The sequence below is a fragment of the Physcomitrium patens genome, chromosome 14, assembly GCF_059467195.1.
Source record: "Physcomitrium patens ecotype Gransden chromosome 14, ASM5946719v1, whole genome shotgun sequence".
Taxonomy (NCBI): domain Eukaryota; kingdom Viridiplantae; phylum Streptophyta; class Bryopsida; order Funariales; family Funariaceae; genus Physcomitrium; species Physcomitrium patens.
The window spans coordinates 13,328,505-13,355,525 of record NC_143423.1 but is presented as its reverse complement, the minus strand read 5'-3'; the positions used below and the strand labels follow the sequence as shown (position 1 = coordinate 13,355,525).

General features: G+C 36.7%; 5 protein-coding genes across 12 annotated transcripts; 2 read left to right on the top strand and 3 right to left on the bottom strand.

Annotated features, from left to right (window-relative positions):
* Positions 1–858: 858 nt before the first annotated feature.
* On the top strand, positions 859–2,265 carry LOC112291612 (uncharacterized). Its single transcript, XM_024539277.3, has one exon. It carries the CDS (start codon positions 1,097–1,099, stop codon positions 2,039–2,041), a length of 945 nt encoding a protein of 314 aa, XP_024395045.1. The 5' UTR covers positions 859–1,096; the 3' UTR covers positions 2,042–2,265.
* A 525-nt stretch (positions 2,266–2,790) lies between these two features.
* On the bottom strand, positions 2,791–7,326 carry LOC112291611 (SH3 domain-containing protein 2). 4 transcript variants are annotated; one of them, XM_024539270.3, is made up of 12 exons: positions 7,277–7,326; positions 7,121–7,160; positions 6,198–6,259; positions 5,943–6,062; positions 5,653–5,722; positions 5,351–5,499; positions 5,023–5,124; positions 4,542–4,736; positions 4,076–4,138; positions 3,654–3,812; positions 3,386–3,460; positions 2,791–3,229 (listed from the first exon to the last, which is right to left on the bottom strand). In XM_024539270.3, the coding sequence occupies exons 3-12, from the start codon at positions 6,255–6,257 to the stop codon at positions 3,104–3,106; spliced, it is 1,119 nt and encodes a 372-aa protein (XP_024395038.1). In that variant the 5' UTR covers positions 6,258–6,259; positions 7,121–7,160; positions 7,277–7,326; the 3' UTR covers positions 2,791–3,103. The 4 variants fall into 4 exon arrangements, with proteins under 4 accessions (XP_024395038.1, XP_024395041.1, XP_024395037.1 ...); XM_024539273.3 differs by lacking the exon at positions 7,277–7,326 and adding an exon at positions 6,534–6,636 and having other exon boundaries at positions 7,121–7,262; XM_024539269.3 differs by lacking the exon at positions 7,277–7,326 and having other exon boundaries at positions 7,121–7,261.
* Positions 7,327–14,290: 6,964 nt separating this feature from the next.
* On the bottom strand, positions 14,291–17,796 carry LOC112291336 (diacylglycerol O-acyltransferase 2). 2 transcript variants are annotated; one of them, XM_024538572.3, is made up of 9 exons: positions 17,407–17,796; positions 16,988–17,062; positions 16,717–16,802; positions 16,391–16,497; positions 15,946–16,101; positions 15,420–15,506; positions 15,069–15,166; positions 14,801–14,888; positions 14,291–14,565 (listed from the first exon to the last, which is right to left on the bottom strand). In XM_024538572.3, exons 1-9 carry the CDS (start codon positions 17,547–17,549, stop codon positions 14,464–14,466), a joined length of 942 nt encoding a protein of 313 aa, XP_024394340.1. In that variant the 5' UTR covers positions 17,550–17,796; the 3' UTR covers positions 14,291–14,463. The 2 variants fall into 2 exon arrangements, with proteins under 2 accessions (XP_024394340.1, XP_090112064.1); XM_090255938.1 differs by lacking the exon at positions 14,801–14,888.
* Positions 17,797–18,320: 524 nt separating this feature from the next.
* Positions 18,321–20,308, top strand: LOC112291337 (glucosamine 6-phosphate N-acetyltransferase). Of its 4 annotated transcripts, none has more exons than XM_024538575.3 (7): positions 18,321–18,404; positions 18,733–18,795; positions 19,124–19,180; positions 19,287–19,360; positions 19,481–19,542; positions 19,729–19,777; positions 19,978–20,308. In XM_024538575.3, the coding sequence occupies exons 1-7, from the start codon at positions 18,341–18,343 to the stop codon at positions 20,065–20,067; spliced, it is 459 nt and encodes a 152-aa protein (XP_024394343.1). In that variant the 5' UTR covers positions 18,321–18,340; the 3' UTR covers positions 20,068–20,308. The 4 variants fall into 4 exon arrangements, with proteins under 4 accessions (XP_024394343.1, XP_024394344.1, XP_024394346.1 ...); XM_024538576.3 differs by having other exon boundaries at positions 18,321–18,562; positions 18,716–18,795; XM_024538578.3 differs by lacking the exon at positions 19,124–19,180.
* A 466-nt stretch (positions 20,309–20,774) lies between these two features.
* Positions 20,775–24,070, bottom strand: LOC112291335 (cytochrome c-type biogenesis protein CcmE homolog, mitochondrial). Its single transcript, XM_024538571.3, has 6 exons — positions 23,554–24,070; positions 22,739–22,925; positions 22,336–22,406; positions 21,950–22,010; positions 21,520–21,720; positions 20,775–21,359 (listed from the first exon to the last, which is right to left on the bottom strand). Exons 1-6 carry the CDS (start codon positions 23,784–23,786, stop codon positions 21,159–21,161), a joined length of 954 nt encoding a protein of 317 aa, XP_024394339.1. The 5' UTR covers positions 23,787–24,070; the 3' UTR covers positions 20,775–21,158.
* Between the last annotated feature and the right edge of the window lie 2,951 nt (positions 24,071–27,021).

The following is a 27,021-nucleotide window of genomic DNA, read 5'->3' as shown; positions in this document are numbered from 1 at the left end:
GAAAGATCTAAAAGAGTTTAGAAATCTACACAAACCTAAATTTTTTATTAGTTAATTTTTTTTTTGTTTTTAATCTGATATAGCACAAGATTAAAATGAATAAAATCATAGCCTACATTTTTTTGATTGAGTTTGAAGCTATACTTTTGGCATTATTTAAAAAAATACGATATTATTTTTTTTAATAAAAAAGTGTATGGGATATCATTAAATCAATATCCATCTTGTAAACGTTTTTATAATAGGATAAAATGCTTCAATAAAAATAATTTTAATATGTAGAATTATAATTATTAACTATAATTTAACTACAATTTATAATTATTTAACTATAAATTTATAATTTGATATTATTTTTTATTATGTATAAATTTAATATAATAAAATAATCTAAAAATTTTACTAAAATAGATCTACAAAGAAAAAATATATTTTTTACACAAATATATACATGCACATACACAATAAATAAATAACCATGTTTCAAATATAGTATAGAAATTTTAAATCTAGTATTGTATATTTTGGACTATCAAGAGTTTCAACCACTTTCCTACATTCAATTATTAAATTTTTTATGGTTATTAGATGGTTTTTTATTTGAATATAATTATAGTATTTCTAAAGATAGAACACATGCTTAAAATCCAAGTCGTAAAAACGAGGTTTCCAAGTAGTTTTGGGGACCCCAAGTTTGGCAGCCACAACGCGCACAGACACAGAGTCAAGACGGACTACATTCATACATAACCAACAGCGACCTACCATGTACATTCATCCACGGTGAGCGGGACGGCAGCGCACTGGTGGACGCCACAAGCTCATCCGTAGTGAATAAAAGGGGGATCGCTCGTCTACAGGCCCGCTAGAATAGCAGAACGCGTTGAACGGCAGCACGTGCTGAGGACTTTCTTCGATCACATGGCTATTCCAATCGATGCATCCTACCTGCTACGCTAACTTGGATCATATTCAAAGGCATTTGTCAGCGTTTTGATCCCTCGAAATACTTTGCCGAGTTCAGGGGAAGTTGGCTCGTGGGTGTAGGTGGGATTCGTCGTTATCGCAAGGAAGGAATAGGGATCGAGAATAGGTTATGGCGGACAAGCCTTCACGAGCGCTTGTGATCTATGGCGACGGTCTTGCGGATGCCGTGGAGTCTCATCACTCTCATCTTCACCAGCTCGCTGCTTCTGGATCCTGTGGATTCCTCGCATTGCGAACTCTGTCAACGCCACACCCTGGTTCGTCGGCCGATGGAAGTGAAAGGACGGTCTTAGAGCTTGCTCAACTGTTGGATGTGTATGACATATACACGGAGAAGGCACGCAAGGAGGATGCATCGGGAATCACGGACGCAGGCGTGGATGAGGAGAGCTCGAAGTTACCGAGTATGGCTGAGAGGTTTATGGGAATGAAATCTACGTTTATCACGAACTCGAAGCCTGCCCTGGCGCTAAGTAAACGGGCTGGATTTTCCGTGAAGCCTCTTACTGAGGACAATGGCCCACCCCATGCTAACGCCACGGCCTCGACAGTTCTTAGTTTGTTAGGTTTCTGCGAATCCAGTGATGCCAAAGAAACTAATGAGTTGGTGTTTTTGCATCTGGACGGATCTTCCTCAGGAACCGGGATTGAGTACCTGAATTCTTTGATTGGATGTGTACAAGATGCATCGAAAGAAGGATCACTTGCATACGGCCATCTTTTCCTTGTCGTTGTGTTAGGCTACGGGGATGCCGCGCTTGGAGCAAATGGTGGTCGGAGTTTCAAAGAGGAGATTGCGTTGCCATCTGAACTTGCGGCACTACGGCCGGTCCAGAGCTACAAAATGAAGACGGGAAAGGCTGTTGAAGGAATTCGGGAGGATTATCCGTTGCTGGCAGTGTACAACCAAGTTGCTGTGACTCGTCGGGATGAAGTTCAAAAATTCTCGTTTGATGATTTTAAGAAGCGGGCAGGCAACCTTGTGATGCTGGTGGATCGGTTTCTGTATGAAGTGTCTTTCAAATTGTGGAAGGCGCCGAAGTATGGAGCTTAATTTATATTGGAAGGACATGTCATGTAGAATGTAGTGAACTGCTTCAGTTCAGGACAAGCTCAATATTGCCGAATGGGTACACAGATTAGAACTGCAAATAAGACCAAAGTAGGAAGTCAATCGGACCAATTCACGAGTAGATCTCAGCAGGTTGACTTTGTGCAGAACGATTGGTTTCTGAGCTCTACACTGAAAATTGAAGCACTGAGCAAGGTCATTCAAAACTCCAGCGTTTTCTTCTGAACAGTTATAACCTGCTGAGAAATTCATATCTTTATGTGATATTTTCCGAACTGTGCCAATTGTACGAGTAGAATGTCTTCTGGATTAGTCGATCTCTTTAGCGATCGACATTATACCTCTTGTAGCAGAATGCTAATCATTGTTACAGCAGAGCATTATCTTCACTGTAAACGACATAATTCTCGGGCAAGACAAGTCAATGCATATCATCATACCAGAGCCGGCATGCAATGATTGGTATGCGCAACAGATGAATGTCAGCGCACTAGGTCAATTGAGGACAACAGACTTTATTCTTTTATCTTTCTGGGAGCCATGTACAAATTTCAACTTCATAGCTAGTAATCTAACATATCCGGCTAGTTAAAATCTCCTGAAAGATCATGTTTCACAGAACTTCTGTTTTGAAAATTTCAAACAATTTGGATGGAGGGCATTTCTACTAGGTGCCACAGCCTACTTTTGACGTAGCACTATTGAGGACCAGTTAAAGACCGACCCTGAGATAGTAGCCAAAGCAATAAGACGCAAAATCAGTGTTGCAAGGTGGAGACATATATACAAGCATCCATAAATATGGAAAGTGTTAGTAAGGACCAAGTAATCTGAGTTTCAGATCCCATATTCACCTCTAAGTTAGATCGAGCTTTACCGTTAGCTATCCTATCATCTTCAAATCAAGAGCCAAAATTGCAAACCTTCGAGCACACTACCACTTAATACTTCACTGGATGTTGAGCAAAAAATGTGTGAATTGGATCACAACATAGCAGCAGCTCGGACTCATTAAAAGAGAGCCAAGGAATTAATGGATTTGGTCTAGAGTGCTAATCCTGCACCAGCCACCTTGCTTGCAGGAATACGTTGCCTCTTCTCCACATAGGATGATGGAAACCACCCTGCTTTACCTCTACATTCACCTTCCGACCATCCAGTTGAAGTCACCTGTCAAGCGTGAAAAACTGTTATAAGGGCAGACAGATAATTTCAGAAAGCACTATAACCCCATTAGAAACATTCCTACTGTTAACGATCTAAGCATGGTGTCAGCCTCCACAAGAATATTCTGGTCAGACCCAAATACGATCGCAGTAACCATACCTGGCGTACAACCACATAATCTCCAACTGCTAAGCTTAGTTCTCCTCCATCTTCTGCTTCAAATGGGTGCATGATCTACAACAATATTGTTCAATATTAATCATGGATAACTACATGACGAGAAATAAGGCTATTTGATGACCATATAATGCTGATGCTGATGCTGATGCTGCTCTATCTCAAGTGGCACAGGACGAACTAAAAGCTAACGTCATAGGCTATTGATGCAACAAGATTGCTGCACGGCGCAATGCCAATCGAGGAGTACCTCAGCAAGGAAGTATAAGGACGTCGCTGAATTTGAGTCACAATCCGCTGAAGCATGCGGTAATCCACCATTGACCTGGACATCATCGTATGGTGGAGATGTTTGCGTGTCATCCGTTGCTGGTGTAGTTGATTCACTGCGTTGGCTCTCATCAACCATCTGCAATTTGAAGCATTAATGCTGGACCACATATATTGCATGCCCACTTCTATTACTTCTATTGTGTGCTTTCTCTAACTTCTATAACTGCCTTTAGTAATACTTTTTAAAACGTGAACCAAATTCTTATTCAGCGCAGATTCGTACATACCAGAGCACACTCCACAATCGTAAAATGCAACTCTCCAGTCACTATGCAAAGATAGAAAAGAACTTGCTCTTCTAAATTCATCTCGTCATTCAGCAATAACAAAAGGTCATACCGTTTCGTGAAGTTGATCCAAAATCTCTGTGGCGCGCTGATGATATGTGCGTTCAGCTTCAACCTGAAGAATGCAGGAAGGTCAGCAATGTCGAATTAAGATGGAACAGACAGCAGAATTATGTTTCCAATGTAAAGAGATTGCGACAGACGACTAACTTGACCACATTCTCAGCTGATTGATACTCATAGAGCAGCATACTCATACCAGTGATGCTAGGGTCTCTCGTTTCAGTACTATTTGACAAAAACGTATTTTTCAACACATTATGAAATAAAGAATACATCATGGACAATGGAAGTCGACAACAGAACTGCGAATTCCTTCCAAGCTTTTCTATCAAGTTGATTAACTGACCTTTGAAAGTCATGATCCTCACATCCATTTTCATAAACGAAAAGTCCAACCAACATGTAATTCTGTACTCAATTCTTAACGCGGAAACCGTGCTCTTCATAACACCCACCATACTGATCAGTCGCTGCAATGTCACGCGCTGCTGCTGAGCTTCCACCGAAGTCATGGCGGAAGCAGCCTCCTTTCCAAGTCCTGCCATGGCTGACAAAAGCTCTCCCAGCTTTTGCTCTGCCATTTGAAGCTTCTGATCCTGTTCGGTATTTCCCTCCTTGCTCTTGACCTGTTTTCTTCCAACATCTAAAGCCTGCCCAAAAATGTTCAGACAGATAAAGTTGGTACCTTCTACATTCCGATCCTAAACAAACTCCGTAGAATGACAGTAGCTACAAACGGAGTCTATCTACATCTATATCTCACGATACAACATTACTGCTCAGCACGGTAAGGCCCATCTCTATTGCTAACTTCTTGAAACTACGATGTTCCAGCCCTGAGGTGAGGTTTGTTTCCTTGAAAGGATATGTCTAAAAAATTAATGAGGTGATAGTTGCAATTCAAATGATAAAGAATATTTTACATGATTGGCATACCTGATTTTCAGCCTCTTGACGTAAGCGATCGTATCGTTGTGCCAGATGACGAGCATCTTCCAAAGGTGCGCCCATTACCATTGCTCTCAAAGGTTCTGCCACCTGTTGGGTCAGCATATCAAACTGAGTTTTTGGTACAAGATCAAAGCTTAATATACAGAAGTCCTTGAAACAATCATGCGCAGAAAACTGGTAAAGTGAGGTGCCAATATGAAACCATTCTACGACAAAGTAGACCACCTAGTAATCATGTTAAGTAATAGTACTTCTACACCGGAGACAAAATTTGTGAAAACCACGTATCCATAAGTCTAAGCAATCTACAAACCTGGGTGCCAATGGATCGATGCATGTTGTCGCGCTCCCTCTCCATCTGAGTGCGTGCTGTTCCAAACTGCATGGCAGCTCTTGCAAGTGCCCCTCCATTGCTTGGCCCTTCTGTAGCATACTTGCGACAATCCTCTGCAAGCTTGTTTACTGCAGAACGCGTCCATGTGAAACTCTAATTTAGGGGCTATCAACAACAAAGTTTTGAAAGTTGTACAAGTTTAGTGTGCAAGTTCTGCTAATTAAGATTCATTCATACACAAGAGAAAGACCAATGTATAGTTACTATGAAATAAAACTTACCAATTTCGAGTTGTTTGACGCCAGAAGATATGATGCCCTCCACAGCACGCACAATTTCCCGTTGAAAATGCTGTTGACTAAGAATAAGAAAGTTGAGAATTCTCCAGAATTTCATAACATATATAAAATCGAGCAAACTATCTGGATAAAAAGAATTGAAGCAAACAAACTGCTAATCTGTTGAATAATTAGTATGTACACACAAACAGCAAAGGTAATATTCATTTCGCTCAATCTTTCTATCACAAGTCACATCTTCCCAACAATCTAAAAATCTCTGGAAAGCGAACCTTAGCAGTCTTAGTGGAGATATAAAGCTTCTCGAGCTGCTGATGCCGTTGAAGCTCTGCCTCGTCATGAATCAAGTAGTCTCCTTGTGAAACATACCCTGAAAATGTCTTAAAAACGGCCTGTGTATATGCAAATTCATGCTCAGCCCTTCAGACAGGAGAGGTTATGCATATAAGAATGAATGTAAGAACCCAGAGCACTTTGTAACAACAAGTTGAGAGAATATATAACAACAATAGCTCATCAACAAGCACCTGCTGTTGCTTAGCGACCGTTTCTCTGAATGCACTAGCTCGTTTTCTGATTGCATCCATTTCTGCACACGAAAATGCGAATTAGCAATCACACAAATCCTAGTTATTGCAGATGCCTTGGTTTAAGTCCTTAAATAGAAGGAACTAATGCACGATAAAGTCTTGTTTATGATAACTATAGTAGTTGGCACTGAATAACATAAATTTCCTACGGTAACGCGCTTACAGTCGTCCGCTGTAGCAAAAACTGAAATATCACAATTTAATTGAAACATCTAGCTTCTCCTGGACCCGAATTAATTAGGCGCATCAACTTTTGAGCTGAAGGACCATTACATGTTTTAACTTCTAACGAGATTAGTAGAACATTCTGTTTGATTGTCCAATCGAGCTTCTGTACGACTAATTGGCTCCATGCAAGCTTGAACTCCCGTAGGATCTGCAAAGGTAAAGGTCTGTATATTACAAATAACTAGCGCTATCAACGACTCACATTTTCTAAGTCTGTTGATTAGCTCCAATGCAGCAAATCATCATGGAGTATATCAGTCCGCCAACGAAGCGAACGACAACCTCATCTCGAGCATTGGATCAACAATCTCAACCTGTCCAAAATAGCCAGTTCGGAAACGAATCCGATTCGTGTGGAAAACGAACTCCAACGACAAGAAGTTGGACTGAAATCCTGCTGGTCACAAAACCAAGCATGCGACTAGAATTCTTTTTCACACGTCAACATTCTAAACCTAAAACCGGCGTCGAAAAAGAAATGATAGGAGCTATGGATTCTAAAAGACAGAACACATATAAAGCTCCACTTAGGGCACATTGCGAGAAAGAAGATACGACTCTAACACAATCATGCCAGATTCTCAAGAACCAGAAAAAAGCTTACACCTCACAAATAATTTGAAAGGCAGTACCTATTCACGGAATTCCCCCGCAAACGATCCCGATGTTACACTGCAGCATCAAACGCTACAGGTAAATAATAGAATAGAAGACACACTCTCAGCTGTTTCAAGGCAAAACTCTACAACATGCACAAAGTTGGACAGAGCGGGCAATCCGGGCCCAACCAGGAAATCAGTGACTGCGGACGCGGAGGAGAGAGTCGGAGAGACGGGCATGGTCATAGGTCGGGGGGCTGCGTAATGTCGAGGACGACGGACCGGGACTCGACCTGCTGCTTTGCTACCTACGTGGAGGCTGACGTGGCATAGTGCGTATCCAGCGCCATCCGACGTGTAAGTGACTGGTGTACTTTACTGCTGATGTATTCTGAAACATTTGGCCATTGTTTCAACAGCTTAATTATTTAATATTCACTGGCCTATTAGTCTGAATTGGAAAAATAAAATATTAAAATTCCAATGGTCATAATCATGCCTCTTTAAATTAGAGCTTTTCCCAAAAAAATCCTAATTTTCTTAGAATAAGCTTAGCCAGATGTCCTAAAATAAGGTTCCAATGGTATTTGTCCGCATGGTTGGAGGAGGTGCCAAATGATATGATCCGTGCAAAGGAATATCAATTTGCAATTACAACAGTCACATCAGGGATATGCACGTCAAATTCACCATAATAAAGGAGTTGCAAATTCCTTGGAAAATCCTTTGTAGTGAGAAAATTTGGCATTGCGCCAATCCTATGAGATGAGAATACAAACCAAGTTCCATTAACACAATTCTTGTTCTATGAGAAGTTTGATTGTGAAGAGGTCGATTTCACAAGGCATAAGTGGAAGTAGGTGGTGAATGTAAAGCCATTCTCAATTCCTTTCTGCATTGATAACATCACAACACATATGAAGTCACAACATGCCAAAGCATGGACAGAGTACAACACCCTCTTAGATGCCTCAAAGAACTACTTCTTTTACTAGGTGAATTTTAAAAACACCATCACAACTCATTTCGAGATTAAGAAGGCACTCATGTTTATAGTTAATCGAAATATTATGGATGTGGTTATTAGTGACATATTCTTCAATGTAGATGACGGGGAATTTCAATTGACTTGTGAATGGGTATTGTCAATTTTGAAGTTCTTGAAGATGCAAACAACAATCAAATTGAGTTCAATAGAGAACAAGATTTGAACTACAAAGTGTACAAGATAGAGATCAATTCTTCGTGACTATTTAATAAAAGCCTTTGCACTTGTAATAGCCATATACCAAGATCCATAGATGACTAGATTTGGAGTGATATAAGCCATAGCCAGAATCTTTGTATTGCATGAATCTTGTACTTTATACAAATCCACCAAAGATTGAATTAAGCCTTCAAGTTAGGCTTTCTATTGATTCAAAAGAGTGCTCAATCCTTACAAGCATGTCTCAAAGGTGGAGATTATCTTTGTAACATCATCCAATGTGAGCACTACTAGCTACCAAGAAAAAAGAAGAGTTCATGTGGGTAGCATTCATGATGAGCCTTATGGCTTCATTTCCTACAATCAAGATCAAGGCTATGGTTTATAACATGGTAGCCTTGTTTATTGGGCTTGTCGACAACATTGTATCCATTGTTACTCAATACAATTGCAACAATGATATTAGTAATGAGGATATTTTGAAAGTGCTACCCTAAAATTTGTATGCACTACGGACATCTCTATTGTGTATTTCTATCTATCGACACATGTTATGATTGGAATTGACCAAATAGGATGCTCAATCCATCAAGGATATTAAAAATGACCACTAAGCCATGGTGCATGTCTACCACATGGAAATGACTTTAAAGACGCCATTGACAAGTGCTTTCATTCATGAACAAAATCTCATGTTGAATAGATTTATTGCGATAGTCGATTTTCATAACTTCAAATTTTTTGTAGTTAACTAGCCTCCATTTTTTTTAATACAAGTATTGTCAAATCCAACTTCTCCATGATCTGGTGGGAGAAGGACAAGTATTGATAGTACCTTATGGACTTTTTACTCGAGAGTATCTTGCACTCTAAACAATTTGATAGAGTTTGACAAATTTGATGAGAATGGATGCTTTTGGACAACTTTGTAGATGAATTTCATCCATTTTTAATTTACCTAAAATAAAACCTTACTTAGACTCTAAAATAAGCTAAATTAAGTATTTCAGGAAAGCCCTAGTTTAAAGAGGTTAAGTCATAATCAATCACTTTTTTGTTTTGTAGGATATCATTACAATCCTTCAAAACCAAAGTAATTTCATTCATATTTTTGTTTCTTTAAATACTGAAGTACATGAAACTTTTATTCATGTTCACCGCCTTCTGCAATTGCGACGAGAATGGTCGGACTGAGCCATGCGGCGGTTTGGTGCTCAGTTGTTGGCGAATGCTTCGAAGCTGCTCAAGCTTGTCTCCGAAACCACAAGATTATCGATATCAAACTTGTGCGTGTAGAAACCGTATTGAGTCTCGAGAGATTAACGGCAGCTATGGTGCAAGACGAGAAAAACCTTTTAGGAGGAATTTCGAGCAGGCCATGGCGCTTTCTAAACGTCGCGAGTTAGTCTGTGAGAATCCCTGACCACGCAGCCGATGAGCACGAGGAATGTTGTGTTGCACACGGGGCTCCTGCGTTGGATGGATACAGAGTTAGATTGGTTGGTCGGAGTGGACAAATGATCGGAAGCGTTTTTTTAAAGAGAGATCTATCAAAAGCAGGAGACGATGGAGACCTTTTGCCTTGTACGTGGACTACGCAGGTAACAGTGGTTTGTAGTGATTTAACACTGGCCACCTCATTTCTCTTACCTGCAGGTTTTGTGAGTGCCTCATAACCACAGGTCCACCAAGTTATGAAACACTTGTAACCACAATGGAAATGGTGGTTACCATGCTAAGTTTCTTCAGAGTTGGTTGAGCGATAAGGTTAGCATGAAATTGTTGCATTCACTGCCGCAGTCCTCACAATTCAATCTTGAAGAGTGATCCAGTGAGGCATGCTTATTCTTCCTGAAGAATGAAAGCCTTCATTAAGGTACTACTTACATGAAACAAAGGCGTTGGCTTGAAGAAAAACAACTGAAAGAGACGCCTGCACTGGAGTGTTTTGTCTTCGCAGAAGTTTGCAAACAACCAAGAAGGAATTGCAAGTGGATGCATTGTTTTCCTACCTTCATTAGCTAACTTAGTGTTTATCGACATTCAAGTCCATGTTGACCTGTCCACTTTGAGCTAGGTGAGGAGCATCGATCTTCAATCTCTGAAACCTAATTAACTATGATTCTTTTGAAGGGATCATTCTCATTGTACACTTTAACCTGGTTAGTTAACATTCATATAATTGTTGATATTTCTTGATCTTAGTATTCTAGATCCTCCCTAGAAAAACACATCATCAACAATTCAATTGTTGAAGGCTATCAAATTTGCTACAATTGAATGGAATCCGTGATTTAAAAAAATAAAAAATACCGCTTCAGTTGGTTGGACTGCAAACATTGTTAATCGTACATACAGTCGTGTAATCTCTGCAAGTATCGTCACTTCAAACTCCAGATTTCCTCCAATTCCAGTTGAAATGATGTTGTAAGCGAAAATTAGGTCGTTTCCCGTTCACTTAAACTTCTTCGCACATGAGAGTGCAAAGCAATTGGCCATGTGTTAGAATCCATGACGGCATCTTGATCGCAGCACGTCACTTCCAACTCAAAGCTGGGCAGTGATACTTGTGGGTGTATTTAAAGCTTCACGACCTGACGCGCAAAGTGCATTGGAGACTGCAAGTTCCTCTTTGTAAATGCTTAATGAAAATGCAAACACTACCATTTCCTCGCATGATGCAGGAACACCGCGGAAGTTTACAACTCTGCAGTTCGTGGCAATGACATAAATGAGATAACGGGACAACTATTAAATTGATTAATTTTAAAAAGAAATGGTTTATATTGGTTGAAATTTTAATTATTAAGTTGGTTTTATAATGAAAATAATTTCTCTAAAGGTTTTTTGAAGAAAAGATGAGGTGAAATGTATTTTTTTACTATACCGTACTTTCAACATAGTATTTTTATAACATGATTTTTTCTACATAGTACATAGTATAGATAGTATTTATTCTCCAAAAACTTTAGAAAGCCTATCTCAAATGGTGATCTTTTAGAAATTAAAAACTTGCATTGAAACTCCTTAAAATAAGCATTTAAAAAATAAAAAGCAAAGTTTTTATATTTTTCTTGTCATTATGTAAAACTAGATACAGATTGATATGATTAGACTTGAAATAAAATAATAATTTGGTCCATTTTATAACCTCTTCTCACTTTACAATATTTCCAAAGGTGCAGCCTTTTACAGGAGGTCTTTTCTTCTTCAACCAAGTGACCTTCCTAAGGCTTTTGAACTATAACTTTTCAAAGTGGCTTCTAGATTTAAAAGACTTCTAAGAGTAAATTGCCCTACTGTTGTACTGAAGTGGATTCTATTAATAGAAACATGATACATATTACACCCTTTCTTGTAAATCTTTGTTAAGATTCTAATCCTCAATAAACTTTATTCCTCATATTGAAATTATTTAAGTTTGTTTACATTCTAGAAATCAACACCAATCAAATATATATTTAAATTTATAATTGGCATAAGTACAAATCTTCTATCAAGGTTTATTTTCCCTTCTCTTTTGAAAATTTGAAAATATTGGTGATTAATAAATCAAAGATGCATTACTAGTTAGTAGTGACTTTCATATTTAATTGTTGTTAAAAGACAAATTTATATCATATATATATATATATATATATATATTATACTAAAATAAAATATCAAATAAAATTTCAATAAATAAATAATTTGTATGTATTTTATATTCATTGTAAATTATTTTTAATTAAAAATATATAGATATATATAGATATATAAAAATAAAATCAAATATACAAATATAAATAAAATGAAGTATTATCTATGAATCTTTATTAATTAAGCTTTTAGAAATATACATTAATAAATTTTTATTTTTTATACATAAAATAAAAATAGATAATATAATAAAACTTTTATTGAGTCAAGTAATGTAATCAACTATATTTTATTTTATTTAAGATTTTAAATTATGATTTTAGAAAAACCATGATTAAGAGCTTTTAGTAAATCATAAAGCTTAGAATTGTAAAAAATATACACATATTATTGTAATCAAAACCAATATTAAATATAAATTTAAAATTATTTTTTTATTGTATTATTTTTAATTTAAAAGAAAGTCTTAAATATAAAAACTATTCTCAAAATATATTAAATTATTTCACAAAAATTCAAAAAATACACAATAAAATAAAAAATATTTATATTGAATATATATATATATATATATATATATATATACATATTAGTAGTTTTTATACTTACGAGACAAGGCGAGAAGCTTGATGTCTGAAAGTTTTTGATTGTTTAAAATTAAAAAGCCTCTTTTGATTGAATTTATGTTTTTTAAATTAAAAATAAGATCATTTTAAAAAATTAAAATTAAAAGTATGAATTATTTTTTTACTTGACATAAATAATGTTAATTTTTTAGAATTTGTATCACACTTACCTCAAGAGTTGGTTTTAAAAAAAATTTAAGAATTTGTAGATAAAATTATATAAATATTTCATCATATATTTACATGTTTACAATTATCAAAATGAAGATATTGTTTCTTATACATGAATTTATAATGAAAATGCTTTGATATATGCTACAGCCTCTTTTAACTTTGTGCTACTTTCAATAGCTAAGGTCTCTAAAATATTATTATTATTATTATTATTTTATTAAATAAGACATATTTTCAAAGCTTTTAGGCTTTAACCTTTCAAAATAGACTTCAAAGTGTAGAGACTCCTTTAACATATGTGAATAAATAATAATTATTATATTAAACAATTCTATTTAATAATTCTATGCATATAATAGATAGATATATATATATATATATATATATATATATATATATATACTTATTTTACTTTTTACATTTATATAGAGAGTTGTTAGAGCCATACTCCCTCAAACCATGTGATGATTAATTTTAGAAGACAAAGAACAAGGAATGGAGATAGGGAATGGAAAAGGGGGATTAGGAATGGGGGACAAAAACATGAAACAAAAAATAGAGATGGAGATGGACAAAATTGATTATGAGATGATAATGTGAAGTGTAGCTTTAAGAACTCCTTTTATATATTATAGAATGTCTAAACTTTATTGGAAGCATTAAAGTTTAAGTATATCTCAAATTAAGCCAAGCAAAATTTTTGTAGAATTTATGGAGTATTTTTAAAAATATGTTGTACTTATGCTTAATTTGAAAATAAATGAGGTTGTTTTCATAGTACTAATAATTATTTTATAGCATTATTCTTATAAAATTTTACATTATATATTAAATTTGTATAAAATTTAACCATATAAAATTTAATTTATTTATAATTTTAAATATAATTTAATCATCTAGCATAAATATAAAAAAAAAAATAACCATCTTTTATAGTAATATATCTTTTTAATGTTCTTTTTATAATAATTATAATAATTTACATTGAAATATATATATATATATATATATATATATATACATATATACATACAACCACCAACATGATCAAGTATTCATTTTAGATTTTATATGTTATAATTTTTATCATAAAGTTATAATTTTTTTATTATGTACATTACTTTACGTTTTTTGTGTAAATCTATTTATTCATATTTGATGTATGGAATTGCATTCTTAACATCTATATATCAAATAAAGCCAAATGTAATCATTTGATTTAAAACATTTTATAATGCAACAAAATGCAATTATTATGTACTTATAACCATTAAATGAATTTATCAAATCAACATACATAACTTTCTTTTTACAAACTCTATCTTCAACTTTGCATTTAAAAATTAAGAGAAATTAAATTTGTAAATAAAAAAAATGGGAGCAAAATAGAAAACATATGAAAATATTGAAAGTGTATTCATTGTCAAAATTGTAAGATTGATGTGATACTGAATTTTTTTGGTTTTGAGTAGATTTGCATTTCAATAATTTTGAAGTGTAGTTAGAAAGAAGACATACAAGACATTCACAAAGCCTGGCATCACTTTCACTTGGTCATTGCTTGCACAATATCGCATTTAAATCGATTTAAGAATCAGAATTGGCCCCATTGTTTTAGAATAATTGCTACATAATTACACCGCCCTTACTTGTAAATGTTAAGGATGAATGCCTTGTGCTTGAGAAACAGAGAGAGAAAGTATATGCGACTAAATGGGACAATAAAACGATCAATACACAAATAATGGGCTATCTTTGAACCCCAATGCAGCTTTGTGGTTTTCATACAATCTTTCAACGGCTTCAATATACTGTTCGAGGACCTTAGCCACCTGCACAAAGAATCCTCAGATTCAGTGGGTTTCAGTAGAGATTTCTTGGTTAGTTCTACATCCGTGTGGATTAGGAATCAAATTTAGGGTGATCGTAAAGGAGACAAAAGCCTGCTTAACATACTAGTTGTGAAAGGCGAATGGAAAACCATACTATTCTCAGATTGAGAAGTAGATTTAGAAGAACGCGAAATTTGCAAAAGTTCAGAAAAATTCATGAAGACGAGGATTTAACCTCTTCATGAGATGCATTTGGATTCCTCACAACTTCAATTGGCTTTCCGATCACATAGGTCATAGGTGTTCGAAATGGAATTGGTGTTCTACGACAAACCACCATCTTCCATTAGTGTCAGGTTTTGAACGCATGCCAGACGCTAACTTTCAGCACCTCAAAATGTAGTATTAACTCTAGGAGCAATATTATAACTGTAGAGTGAGGGATCCAGGAACATCAAGTGTTCGAAAAAAAGATGTGGATTGAAAAGTGGTTGTATTCATACCCGTATCTACCCCAAAAAACGAGAGGCGTGAATCCAATTCTTCGGGACAGTCGGCTATACCATTGTCCTGTAGGTTTCCACCATTTGTAGCAGTTTGTCTGGAAAACAAACATATCATCAATTGTGTTATAAAAGGTCCCTCCATACCAACTAATCTACCTGCAGATACTCCCGCTCGCATAACAGGGAAAAAAAATCAGCTATTCTTGCCTAATCTTATCAAGTAATGGAGGCCAACAAAGGACTACTAGGCATTTAGAAGAATTGAATGACCCAACAGACTGTTGCAACGTTCACCTCTAAGTTAAGAAATACTTAAGCACACAAGGTCAAAGATTCAAGAACACACACCTGACCAAAGCAGAAGGTAGGCACAATGAGTGAGCCAGTCTCTAAGGCTACCTTGACGAATCCGTACCTCTTTTTTAGGTATACCACCTGACAGTACATAAAACCGCATCATCCCGAGTCCTAACTATATACAGTCTTTCTCAATCCACAGATCACTCAAAGAAACCCAGATGTTATTCCCATCCTTGAATGAAGTAAACTCAAGACTCCAAGTTACGTTTCTTGCGTATATCGATTCACGAATTTCTCGCACAAATTTAGTAAAAAGAGCAACTCTGTTCTAAACGAAGCCCTAGGTTTTTCCTTGCACCTCATATGTCACTCAACTACAGCCGCAACTGACACCAATATACATTTTAGTTACAATAAATCTATTCAGGTAATTATACCATGCTGAAGTATCCTGGAATGAACAGTGGAGACAACTCTCAATTAAAACTTGAACTAGCAAGAGAATCATTTATCTCTAATTTGGCAAATAGATCTAGCACAACGACGCGAAGAAATTGAGATTAACGTTCCGTACCTCACGCCCACGTTCCATATACAGGCACTCTTGAACACCCCCTGGTATAATTATGACACTCGTCCCTTTTTGGAGAAACTCTGTCATGAACTTCCTTGTGACGCGAGACACACCTAACCACGACCAAACATGCCGCACAACTGGTGTCCAAAAAACCTGCCATTCCCTCGGTTTGGCATGTCATTTTCACATGTGAATAACTTATCAAAAACACTTGGGTTTAAAATCATGCTTATCGTGTGTCTAGTAAACCGAAAATCTGTACTGACTGCTGCAACGCAAGAATGAGATCATATGCAGAGTCCACACGAAACCTCCATGTTTATGCGCTAAGGAAATAATTCCTATATCAAGCAAGTCCCACAGATTTTTCAGAAAAGCAGTTATTAAAAATTTTAAAAATATATAAGAACTAAAATCTTCGGTTCTTATAAAAGAAACTCACCGCTGAGGTAGCAAGTGCACGCAAATTGGGGACTGGAAGGTTCCCAGATAGTGGCTGCAACGCTATGATACCAATTGGTAGCAAAGAATGCGGCTCTGCTGCAAACACTGCTCAATCCAAGCATGCAGGGAGCGAATGTGAGCCTAAAATCCTCCCAGTCAGCAACCTTGATAACTTCGACCTATGACCCCTTCCGCAATATAAAGAGCAACTTAAAAGTTGCTTGCATGCTAATCAAAGTTCTCATTAGCATCACTGTTTTCCAACAGTAATAAATGTTTTCTAACACTGAGTTACACCACAGCAGGTGAATGAGTGCTACTCACCATAAGATTTTTTCGAATCGAATGCATTCTCGTCGTCGAAAACCACCTTTATGGGAAAATATGCCGGTGCGTATTTACATATATATCTGAATTGCTCAAGAGAGAACAAGACGATGGTAAGATGTTACAATAATAAGACGTTACTAATCTGTGATGCATCTCCGCTCAGATTTACAATACAAATGATCATAGTATGCAAAGCTATGCCATCTGTGCACTAAGTCTGAAACAAGAAAATGAATGAACAAGAAAACAAAGAAAAGCAACATACCTCGCTACAGCCTGTCCTAGTCCACCGTTAGGTCGAACAGGAATGAAGATAAGTGCAATCCAGAATGCCAACAATCTGCGCAACTTTCATATAGGCGATTCTCTAAATTTTACAACGATTTTTAAATGTATGAAGAATACGTGTTTTTTAAAAAAGCCCTGAGCTACAACCACGTCAACTGCATTCAAAACCACCAAAGATTGTCTACAGGATCTCTCATTTATATGTGCGGCTTTGAATAGAAACTCAGAAGCTAAGTCTACTGAAGGACTTAAAACTACTCTAGAAACGTCGTGCCTCACGATTGAATTCTCTAATCTCGACATTCCATAGCCTCACCTGCACCTGCAAGTAAACACAAAATTCCACAAACTAATTCCAGATGGAAAAAACACGAATGGGAGCATGATTGAGCTTACGTGAGTGCCCAATGACTGCGCAGGTTTGCTAAACAGATGCCAACAACCAGGACGTTGAGATGGAGTCCTCCCATCCACACTACTATTGCCAGAAACGTCAAAACATCATACTTAAAGCCCTTCTTCAAATCGCCTCCTGCCATAGCTACTGAAGCTTCGATTTTTTACACCTATCTGCGGTGTCCAAGGGGGACGAAGTACTCAGTTTCCAACAACAAACGAGTCACACGCCCTCCTAAAACACAAGTCGCCTTTCAATGTAACCAGGCTTTAAGCCATGATCTGAGATCACAGGAAATTCTCTCTTCTTCACTCTACGTTCTCGGATACATTCTTTACTTCCAAGCTAAGAACGGCACAGTGCCGCTAATTACACTGGAATGATGTGCCGCTAGAGAGTTCAACTCACTCTCCCAAAATAAGGCTAAATATGAGTTCACCGCGGGATACTCCACTGCTACTAGTCCGCGCTTAGGTGGAGTCATCAGAATGGCTAGAAGAGCCTGGATCGCTCTGGAAGCAATTTCTTCATGGCTTTTAGAGTTGGGTACCTTTACAGATCCTCGTATGATGCTATCTCACCAAATAATGTTCCACATTGAAACTTTAGTTTCAATAGCTATTCAAGACCGCATCCATATTATTATTATTATTATTATTGTTGTTGTTGTTGTTGTTATTCTTTTACATTTTACAGGTAGACGTCATTTTCTGGGTATATTTTACAGTTAAAAACTGTAAAGATGAAAGCACCCAGAAAATGATATCTATTTCTTTACCTCAATCTCAAACAGACATCATTTTCTGGGTGCTTTCATCTTTAGGGTTTCTACAAATAGGAAATGTGGGACCGTGATGCGTTTTCGGTGGGCATTTCATAACATCCTTCCTTGATAAGCATTGTCATACATCGTTGCACGAGCTCGAGCTGGCCATGGCGGACAAGGATTCCGAGAGGTTCGTGTTGCGGGCACTTGCAATTTCCGACTTCGACAAAGGTACGTTGTACCGTAATTCTACTTTCATCGACGCACATGGTTTCTTTCAGGGGAGATGGATTAGGTTAATGGAGGAGTGGCAAAGGTGGAGTATGAGGAGTGGGGTTGAGTGGGAAAACCAGATCGTTCAGCGTGTCAGAGGACCTAGGGAAAATGTGGTAAGGTGTAAGGATGCAGATTACTTTATGAATTGGAGAAATTTGATTGTGGCAACTGCAAGGAATTCTTAACTCATTCGAGAGGTTTGGCTGAAATTCTAAGAGCTCAAGGGGTTTGTTCAAAAATGCGAGAACGATTGAATTGTAGTTTAGCAATGTGAATCGGACAGGTTTCATGCAGCTGCTGGGGCAGCTGACCGTCGCGGGGGCCGTCTCAGAGGAGCAATTTGGTGGTGAGCGTCCTCTGTACTCCCTTGAATCAGGGCATCACCTGTGCCTTTCAACTTTGCCTTGGATATCACAGTTTGAATATTGCTCCAACTTCTGTTGCGAAAAATTGCCCAATGCTCGTGTTCTTTCCAATGCGTAAATGATCAAGCGTAGCAGCTCTTTGAGTACCCTTGAGGCTTTGATCTCTCAGCAGTATGCACGAATTAGGAATGCATTGCAAGGTTACTTTAAGTCGGACATGGTGAGGCTGAAATTGTACTGGTCTATTCTGCTACGCTGCTATTTTGAAAGTCACGGAAATATCTTATAATTCCTTTTGTCGTTAAGCAGAGAGGGTGAAATATCTTCAAGAGCTTGGAGATGATCACTATGTTGCTGTGATCGAAGGTGTCTGCTCTTCTGTGCCTATCCTGCGTTGTTTGTTAATCTATTTTCAGTAGATCTGATGCATTATATACACCCAAATGCATTAAACTCTTGTTGTATGAAGCAGACACAGAGAAAGGCCAGATTATAGCAACCGGATCCGTCTTAATAGAGCACAAATTCTTGCGCAATTGTGGCAAGGTAATCACTTCTGTTGCAGTTGTCGAGCATCTATTAAACTTGCTTATGTCTAAGGTATCTGCAATGTTGCGGAATGTATCTGAGTGCGAATGACAATGACTAGATCTGAAAGTGATGCAGGTGGGACATATTGAGGATGTTGTGGTCGATCAGACTGTGCGAGGCCAGCGTCTTGGTCAAAGGTGAGTGGTGATTGACTCCGTTGCTTGCTGCCACTTCTATTGAGTGATTGAATCACACACATTCGAGATGGCTCCCTCACTGTACATAGTGGGAATATGCTTAAGCAAGACTATCCCCTTGGCATCCGTTAAGAGAACAAGTCTAGTTCTGAGTTGACATTCAGCTATTGTGAGATGCAAAAACAGGATAATTGAGTCTCTGACACAATTTGCCAAGGACAAGGGCTGCTACAAGGTCTTTTAGCTTCTCCCCTATATTTAGCGTATAATTATTCTTCTGATTTTCTGGCTTTGTGCTCTATAGCCAACTTAAATTCTTTTCTTTTTCTTTGTGTTGAAACGTTTCGATAGCATTGGTTTGAGACGGAAAATTGTCGAAGAGCGTGATTAATGAATTTCTAATTGCCTAAGTATTGCATTTTGTGTTTTATGCAGGTTATCTTGGATTGCTCCGTTGAAAATGCAGCCTTTTATGAAAAATGCGGCTACAAAAGAAAGGAAATTCAAATGGCTGCATACTTCTAAATATTAAGATTTTTGGATTGTCTTTGTTGCTCTATGATTCTAAGTTACATTTTGTTGCGCTGCTACATCATGAGTTATGAATCTACAATTTCATGTCATTCATTCTCAAGTGGTCTAATTCAGTCACGCTTCACTTGAACACTTTTGGTTCATGGAGTGCATGGCAATCGCTCCTATGTTCAACTCATTAAAATCAGTGCTCAAAGCACTTTAGAAATGAAAGAGAAGCGTTGACACAATAGATAGTGGACTATTTTGATGTGCTTTAGCCAAGTATCATTATTGAAGCTGTCCATTACAAAATCTGGTGATGTAATTTAATTGCACGAAGAAATCTGGTGGGTAGCTGCTGTGACAAGCTTGGCGGGCACAGAACACAATTCCTACAGTAATAATGCTAGATAGATCTGGGATTAATATATCATGTGGACACACTTCTACACATAGGACGGTGGCCTTTCTAGCGTAATAATATGAATATTACCAAGACCTGTGACCTTTTGTCTGATCAGGCGTTTGAGAAAAGACAGATGTCACCGCGTTTGGACTAAAAGTTGATCTAAAATTTGGCATTCTTTCTACCTTCCTGCTAACATTACATCAGAGCACATTATCCACTTCTATAGTTGCAAAACTAGCATGGCCAGTAATTTTGAGTGAAGCATGCGATAAACGAATCATGTAGCAATATGGTAAATAAGCAAGAGTTCTAATTCAAAAAATAGCTTTCTCATCAAATTAAGTGACCCATGGTTTTTAATAACACCTTGTAAAGGAGATTTGTTTCGAGCATCCGAAATAAATAAATAAAAATAAATAAAAATAAAAAACAACCCCTCGCTTATGCCCTTCAATAATGAAGTAATTCACTCGGAAGAATGTCTCTATCATGTCAAATTATTCTCTACACAGCTGTAGACACACTCAAATCTTCTCTTCTAACCGTCTGCAAAATTGACTAATTGTAAACTGATAAAAATGATAAATTTATAAACTTCTGTAGAAAATTCTGAAATTGATCCAACCGTTCGCTGTAATAAGCCATGTTCAAAACTCTCGACCTCAATTACTGTCTACAATCAACTGTAGATTCAAGCATTGATTTCATAACTCTGAGCAACTGCTGGCGCTTGGGCAACTCCGTTCTTCTTTGGACCCCCACCAGCAGGGGGAACAGATGGAACAGCTAATACCTTCGCAGTAGGTATTGAACCTGATGCTGGAACTTCTAGACCCTCTTGCATTGCTTTATTCTTTGCCACTGCGGCGGCAATCTCCTTCGGCATGTACTTCTGCACCCCGACACAATTAACAGCCTTAACTACAAGATATCTAAAGTTAATGCAGAAAATATACACATATAATCATGCGCAAGATGCGCAGTTCAATTGCTGACTACTTAAAGGATCTGGACTACCTCTCCATTACAGGTGATATTACAACAGCAATTACCTCGTCATGCTTAGCCAGAACTTCGATAGCTGCAAAATAACAACCGCATTCCTTCGCTTTAGCAGTGAGGCTTGCGTGTTGGTCAGCACTATTTGGCGGCACGCCTGGATACTGTTCAAACGGTTTAACGAAACCCTCTGCCACTACTGAGTGACCTTCTCTAAACAAGTCCGGTAATGCTCCTCGGTACCTCACAAGAATCTGACAAAGCAAGGTGATTGTCAATTTAAGAGATTCAACTACCGGTATACTAAGGAGCCCTAACAAAAAGGAGCAGATCCATCACCAAAAGAGAAAGCGAGATCACAAGGATCAGTCAATGGATAGATATATTACCAAGGGAAATTAAAACTGCACCCGAACATGAACCTTACAACATCCAATCTTAAGAACGTGAAAAAAAGGAAGAGAATCCTAATCAACAACATACCTCATTCTCAAGATCAGTCACAACAAATTCCATCTCTGTGGAATTTTTGAAGTGATGTACGCTACAGCAACAACACAAAAAGTAACAGTCAGCAAGCCACGTTTAGGGATTTAGGGAGAATCTGAGCGTAAGGATCAGGCAAAAACATTATATCCCACCATCTGAATGAAAGCAAGAATTCTTAGTTTCCTGTCGGACTGTTGTGTAACAATCCTTTCAGTGGCTCCGACTACACTACAACCATCAAACGATTAAGAAGGCCCCGGAACTTGATGGGCTGCAACTTTGAAAGTGCATCAAAAATGAAAAAAAATGTGACGATAGGCTTGAATAGTGAGCTATTATACAAAATTAAGCGACAGAGGGGTAAGCGAAAATGACCTAACCTGCCTTCCAAAACCAAGCCGCCAAGCCTGAATCTATTTTTCTTGGGATCAAGAAAGAATTTCTCCAAAGCCTGCGTAAGCCAACAATATATTAAGAAATCATTCCTCAATCAATATTTAAAACTAGCCAGGTTTACAGATAACCTCCCGACTACATCCAGTATACTAATGGAGTAAGGATTAGCATGAAAAAACATGACAATTATTAAGAATCTTCTACAATGGTCAACTCTTGACTCAACTGTGTCCACAGACAGGTGGCATGAAATTACTGATCTTGTATTCCAAATACCTAAATAGCTGCACTCTCTAATACAGATTTCATTTGATAAAATAAAACCCTTAATGTATTACAAATTCACATAAATCAGTATAACCTTTGCCTTGTAACAGGAGCCTGTACCTGTGAAGGCGTAATATAAAACATGAGGTTCTCTTGAAATGTGTTCAGAATAACAATGACAAAGCCTGCTACTGCTGTTCCAGACAACGCGATGGTCCATAGTCGTCGAGCTTGTAACTGCCTTGCTCTAGCTCCCACATCCACTCTCCCAGCCCTTGTAGCGAGCCCTCTCGTTGTGTCCCAACCACTGTTTGATCAAACAAAGTCCAAACCAATTAAGATCTGTTATGAAAAGTTGCAAGGATTGAAACTAGCTATAAGGTCTCATACTGTACTCATGTATGTCAATTGTATCTATCGTCAACATGAAACGTCAAGGATTAATAAGCAACTCGTGCGCAACCCCTGGTTAGAATTGAACTGCTAAAATAGATGAAGAATTCCACTCGCATCCTATCTAAGTTATTTACTAAACAACAATTTCTCCAATCCTCCTTCGTCTCTAGCAATTGCTTATCTCATTCGGCAATTCAATGTTAACTAGTATGATCCACATCATCCTACAATTCCGAAATCTTAAATGATCCAACATTCCATTCTTCAATCGTCGAGCATCGGTTATAGTTAGGATGTGAATCTGTAAGAGCCGGAAAGTACAACTGCTAAAACAAGCATGGGCAGAGCACTTCCATCGAGACAAAAATCCGAATAATTTAACCCAGTGAATAGACTGAAAAATAATCCAATTATAAACCCTGACAGGAACTTGTGAGAGAATCGAAAGAAGCAGTTGTGATACGATCAAGCGACACCAAAAATCATAAACTAAGAACAAGCAACAAAGGAAAAAGAAGAGAGCAGAAAGAAGGAGGCACCTCACAGATGGGAAGGCCTCCCGCCAGTTTCCAAAGCGACCATTAGGGGCCGACCATGAATGCACAGTCGATGTCATTTGCGATCTCCACAGAGGAGACGGTGCTTTCAAAGCAGCCGCCGCCGCAGTCGCCGCACCACAAACCGCACCCGCTTCATTAACCGGACCAAACACGCCCCTCAATATGGAAGCGGACCGATGGCGTAGCTGCCGAGCAGCAAATAATGCAGCCATCAAGCTCCTCTTCGCTACTCAGATGCAACAAGTCATTTTCCAACCACCCTAAATCGAGGACGCACGAATCCGCGACAACCACCGCAATTCCAAAACCACGAAGAATGACCTGACACCCCCGGCAAATTCACGCAACGCGTGTCACAGTTCCTACAACGCCAACACTCCTCGATCTCCTTAAAACAACACTGCCCCTTATGAAATGAAGAGTCGCAATCGATCACATCCTTCTTCACTAAACCGAAGTAAAACACAAAGCTCAGGACAGAAATCCCTGCAGATGGAGCGGTAGGACCCAACTACGATTCCATTGTGAGACAACCCAACTCGGCTTACCCTAAGAGAGAACCATCTGGGCAATTGAAAGCACCGAAAAGCGTGGTGTTGTCGAAAAATCGTCACGCCGACGAACACGAGCTTCAATGGACCCAACTGGAGATCCCACCGCCACGTCGCCGCTTCAAAGGCCACCTTCTGCGGTCAGGGCCTGTGTGCTGCCCGCTCCTTCTCAAAGCCTACCCGGGGTATCTCGATCACACCCGCCTGTCCTTTGAAACTTTTTACCTTTTCCTATTTCCGGACTAGTTACCTTTTCGCTTGGTGTGAAGGTTGCTGTCTAAATAGTAGTACCAGTTTTTTTCTTTTTACACAAAAGGATTTTTCTCTTTACATTGATCGGTGGTGGTTAAAAGTCAAAAAGGCATTCGAATTTATTCTTTTATTTTGAAACAATAAAACCCTTTGGAGCTTGTTGGTTTTTAAAGAGTTTACAATCAAGTTATGTTATAAAAGCCATAAAATTGCATTCTTCACTTTACAAGTAATTGTGTGGATCAAAAGTGCCAAAGAACAAGATGATGTCTTTCAAAGATTTCTATTTGGATTTGACTTCATTAACTAAATAAAAAATTTCAACAAATCCTTGAACTATTTCTAAGGTGTTCAGATTGTCAGATGTTGTTGAGTAAATTCAATTAATTATGTTTCTACTTTATAAATTTTAAAAATTGTAGGATAAGGTAATATAAACTATGATTATGCTTGGATTGATGTAAAATAGGCTCTTATTTGGAAAACATATCCAAAGAATATAACTTTATTAGATTTATATAATCTAATCCAATCATCAAATTTAAGGGATTGTATTCTTTCTTCAAACAAGAATTATTTTAGTCTTAGAAATTGATTTGAAAAGTTATAATAAAAGATTTTTTTTTCAATTGTAAATATGTATTTTTTTTTCTATTTCTTTTTTTGCCATAAAGCTATTTGTTTGGAGGTTTCATATAAATTTAACTCTTTTTCTCTCCATCTTATGCAATTTAGCTATTATTATAAATAAAATATAGATATCAATTTTAAAAATATGTATTTCACTAAAAATATTTCTTCCACACAATTGAAAATGACAAGAGATAGTTGGTTTTTTATAAATTAATTATTGTTAATTAAGATCTACCAATTCTAAGCCTAATATTAGAGTATTTTTTAATTTAATTTGGAATTAAAATCTATTCAAAATCTTGATATTATATTTTTTTAATTTTAGTTATTTTTTGTATTTATTAATAACATAAGAGATTTTGTAGATTAGAATAATATAAATGTAAGGCTATAATAACTTACTTAGAGAATAATACAATCAAGGCTTCTTGTGCATCAACTACTCATATTCTTCTTACCTTAACTAATTTGTAACAAATATCATATTTCACCTTTGTACAAGTTAAATTAAGAGTTATTCTATAATTAACTTAACTAATTTATTCTACATTCTACCTTAACTAATTTATTCTACAAGGAATTTCTTACTTTAGTTTTTATTTTCTTCAACAATTTTTTGGAATCTAATCTAAATCAAAAAAAAAAAGAAAAAAAAAAAGATATTATTTGCAATTAAAATCCAAGTTACCATATTAGATTTTGCAGTGCATCATTATTATAAATTTTTTTATATCCATTCTACAAATAATTGGTTTTTATATATATATATTTGATTATTTAATTTCTTCCAAACTAAATGGTTTTATCAAATGCATTTCTATTGATATTGTAACTTTTAAAATAATGTTTGCTAAAATATTTTTTATAGCTTATTGTCAGGGATATGAATCTCGAAGAAAGAAAATTGTCAATGCACTCTTATGTCACTAAAAAGAACTAGAAAGTCACTCAAAGATGATATATTATTAAACTAAAATGGCTATTGCTAAAGAAAAGAAGACTAGAAAGTCTTAGAATAAGATTAAAGACTAGAAAGGTATTGACAAGAGTGAAGAAGGCTTTATTCTTGCCTCCATATATACTCTTAACTAAGAGCTATGTGGCAATGTCCTATAGGATCTCTAAAACGTATTGACTTTGCTAGCTACATGTCTTAACTTGCAAGCCAAATTATCTATGTATGCACCACATAGTTAGCTTGTTCCACAAGCTACTACATGAAGTTAACTTATTCTACAAGCTACTAACACATGGTTAACTTGTTAGCCAAGTTTCTATCCTATAAATACATCTAAAATCAATAATAACATTTATAAAGCTTATAAGAAGCTTTCTTATAAGATTTTATGAAATTAATCTATATTTACTTACTTCTACCTAATTATATAAGTAACTATTAGGATAAATTTATATGTCCATGACATTATCCTTCTTTCTAGGAACGAGTTCCTTAAGGAGTGGTCTTCATATATTGAAGCAGTCCAAGATGTGGCAAATTATATTTGCAACATATTCCAATCTTTGCTTTCTTCAAAGATGGTTGATTATTATGGACATATACATATAAACCAATAATTACTTATATGATTTAGATAAAAAGATGTAAAAGTATGTTAATTCCATAATATCTTCTATGGAAGCTTCCAGAAGCTAAATAGACTCTTCTTTGACTTTATAGGTGTCTTTAATTGACTTTTTGGATTAGAAACGTGGTCAATAAGTTGATAGCTTAAAGAACAAGCTAACTATGTGATCTACATGTAGAAAACTTGCCTTATAAGCTAAGGCATGTGTTTTACAAAGTCAACACATATTAGAGGTCCTATAAAATATTGCCACGTAGTTCCTAGTTAAATAGTATATATTGAGACAAGAGTGAAGTTCTCTTCATTCTTATCAACTCTTTTCTTGATTCTACTCTAGTTTCAAGAGTCTCAAGTTTTCTTGTCTTTTGACAATAAGCCATTCCAATTTCTTTTTAATATATATACTTCTTTATTTTTATTTTGTC